General features: G+C 34.5%; 1 protein-coding gene across 1 annotated transcript; it reads right to left on the reverse strand.

Annotated features, from left to right (window-relative positions):
- Window positions 1-341: 341 nt before the first annotated feature.
- Window positions 342-2,092, reverse strand: LOC140177484 (serine/threonine-protein phosphatase 7 long form homolog). The gene is made up of 4 exons (XM_072210597.1): window positions 2,027-2,092; window positions 1,155-1,867; window positions 984-1,074; window positions 342-893 (listed from the first exon to the last, which is right to left on the reverse strand). The coding sequence occupies exons 1-4, from the start codon at window positions 2,090-2,092 to the stop codon at window positions 342-344; spliced, it is 1,422 nt and encodes a 473-aa protein (XP_072066698.1).
- Between the last annotated feature and the right edge of the window lie 1,120 nt (window positions 2,093-3,212).

The following is a 3,212-nucleotide window of genomic DNA, read 5'->3' on the forward strand; positions in this document are numbered from 1 at the left end:
AGCAAAAGGCAGTTGAGAAAATATTTGGTGGGTGGGAATCTTCATATGAAGCTTTGCCCACATGGTTTGAAGCAATGGTTGCAAAAGAACCATCAGCAGCTGTTGAGTATGAAACTGCATATGGCTATCGAGGGGATGAGTTAGTTGAAGATCTCCGGATTCTGACACGAGTCTTCTGGGCATATTCCTGTGTGTATATTCCTGTGTGTATGGGTATGGGTGAAAGGTTGTGCATATTCCTGTGTGTATGGTGGGGGTGGATAATATGGATATGGTTGTGAGTATGGTGGATAATATGGATATTCCTGTGGGTGTGGATGTTGTGGTGGGTATGGATATGGCTATTGATATGGTAGGTATGGGTATGGTGCGTATGCATACGACTGTGAAACCAGTGGTTGTTCTTGCCGATGTGGTCCTTGTTGTTGAGGTGGTTGTTCTTGCTGAGGTTGTTGTTCTTGCTGATATGGTTGCTCTTGTTGACCTTCTTCCTCTTGCTCAGCAAGCTCGGATACCCGCAGGTGATCACCAAATTTACCAATATACCAGTCCATGTACTGGTCAGATGGTTGATAGTTGTCGACATGTTCACTTGTCAAGACACACATAGAACTATTTAACCATTGTGAGATCCATACTGCATCTTCTACGCCCCAGTTCTTATTCTTTGGACCTGTCAGCACTATGTTATGGGACGCTCCAAGTTTCATAGCTTCGACTGGGGGGTCTTGATGAAAGCCAAATTGTCTTCTAATCCTGTCAGTCGGATGCCACTCCACAGCCTCAAAACATATTAAAGGTACAGTTGCACTCAAAAAATTTGCACCGTTGTTAATGTCAAATGGAATAACATGAGGCGCAACCCGATTAGGACTGTATGCGTCCCACACAAACTGAAAAAACATATCAAATAGCAGAGGTATAAGTGCACTAATAATCAATTTAATTCACATAATGAAAGGTCTTAGCAACAAAACACTTACTCCATCCAGAGGAAGATCATCCAACCTTCTCCTAACGTCAGAGGTTGTCCAATTTTTATAGTGCTCAGTGGTGGGTTGATAATCATTCCACCTGTCATATCATGTTCATATTAGAAACTAATTAATACAAAAAAAAAAAAAACAAAAATCGACAACTTAGTTAAATATTACCTGCGAGCGAGTGGAAAGCTGGTATCCACCGGCAGAGGCCCTATTGTTGGCATTCGTATCCAGGCCCACACAAGGAGCAATGCCAGAGGACCATCCATGTCCTTACAATCATATCTCGATGCCCGACATAATGATCGATACATGTGCGCAAGGCAAGCAGAACCCCAACTAAACTTATGAATTTGAGAAAAGTCACGAAGCAATGGCAAATACTTCCAGTGCACAGAGATTCCAGACTTGTCACTAAATAACGTCGTACCAAATAGACACATTATGTGACATTTCACATAAATTTCCTTACTTACTTGATCAGTCAAATGTTGGCACCGCTTTAGGGTGCGGAACCATGCCAGCTTGATTCCGCTTCCTTTGTGGTCCTTCGACCCAAGAGCAACACCAAATTGGGCCAAGCACTCGTTTTCTAACCCACTTGTACTATGATCGGTTGATCCAGTCACCGGTAGACCATCAGTTCGGAGTCCAAGAATCATTGCGACGTCCTCCAAAGTGATCGTGCACTCACCATATGGAAGATGAAACGTGTGCATTTTCGGACGCCACCTTTCAACCAGTGCGTCTACAGTCGGCCTATGAGACACGATCCTCCCAATTTGAGAAACATAATAGAACCCGCTCGCCTTCAGTTGTTCTTCCACTCTATTATCATATGAATCTATTTGGTGTAAGTGTCTTATGTGCAAATTTCTTGAACTCTGAAAACAAAATTTAATCATTAATAGTAAATTACTATAACCAGTTCATGACTACTATTATAATCAACACTTACTAAATCACTACATATTCTAATAATTGATTATTACTAAATAAACTACTAATTATTAACTACTACAATAAACATAAAAATTACTTACATATACAGGATGTCGAAGATATTTTACAATATGATCTTCAGCATGTATGATGTCACGTTTTCCCATTTTCCTCTTTTTTAAACTCTGGATTAGAAATGACATATTTAAATAATTAAAATTTTTTTAAAAAATATTTAAAATAAATGAAAATTTATTATTAATATATCTTATAATTCTATTTTTTTATTAAAAACACATTCCAAAATTAAACCAAGATTAAATCTATCCTAAAATTAATAGTAATAAAAGTAACGTAACTATATAATTAACTCTATTTTCTAATAATAGTTCAAATTTAACCAACAAATATTTCAACCAAAACTAAACTAACATCCCTAAAAGCATGCGTTAATAATAATAGAAACTGATGTTTTATTTAAATTAAAAAAATTTAAATAATTTTTAAATAATTTTACTTTAAATATTTTTTATAATAATTCAGATTTAATTAAATATTTTAAGCAAAACTAAAATAAAAATTAATAATTACTGAAACTAATATTTTACGTAAATTAAAAAAATTTTCTGAAAATTATTAACTAATTCTTTTTTAATTCTGTTTTTTAAATTAATAAAATTATAAATCAATCATAAAATAAAAAAATTTCTTATAAAAAAAAGACCAAACATATATCAACAATAATCAATTATTAATACATATGTGTTTCAAAACAGCTATTTCAAATTTTAAATAGCACTAACCTAACCTAGTGCTAACAGTAATTAAGTTACTAACAATAATTAATTTACTAAAACTAATCCTAACACTAACTAACACTTATAGTCCTATTCTAACGCCGATAATACTACTACTAAGTACTAGCAATTAATTAACTTACTATTAATTAATAGTAAAATAACTTAAAAAAATTACAAAATCTTAGTCTATTTTTAAAAAAAATTTGTTCATGCTTTCGGTTAAAAAAAAAATCACTAAATCATTTACCTGAATGGCTTTGGTTAGTTGTGGTCCTCAGTGTGGAAGCTGCCGTTTTGCTTTGTGAATTTCTTTAGTTTTAGTGGGGTAACATTGATAAGGATGGAAGGAGGCGTTTTGTGGTGGAACTGAAGAGAGAAGATGAAGAAATGGGAAAGAGAAGGGTTTACTAACGTTAAAAATCTTCTCGCTGGTGAGAGGGAGAACTTTTCATCCACGTGTGAACCATGCACACACAAAACGTCACTG

This window comes from Arachis hypogaea, chromosome 13, assembly GCF_003086295.3.
Source record: "Arachis hypogaea cultivar Tifrunner chromosome 13, arahy.Tifrunner.gnm2.J5K5, whole genome shotgun sequence".
NCBI lineage: Eukaryota > Viridiplantae > Streptophyta > Magnoliopsida > Fabales > Fabaceae > Arachis > Arachis hypogaea.

What these genes read in the sequence shown, in the direction of transcription:
- LOC140177484 (XM_072210597.1), bottom strand. Translation starts at nt 2,092, where the DNA reads ATGGGAAAACGTGACATCATACATGCTGAAGATCATATTGTAAAATAT. An exon ending in AGCTTTCCACTCGCTCGCAG is followed by an intron (nt 1,075 to 1,154) that starts GTAATATTTAAC and finishes ATGATATGACAG; the next exon opens with GTGGAATGATTATCAACCCA. An exon ending in ATGATCTTCCTCTGGATGGA is followed by an intron (nt 894 to 983) that starts GTAAGTGTTTTG and finishes ATGTTTTTTCAG; the next exon opens with TTTGTGTGGGACGCATACAG.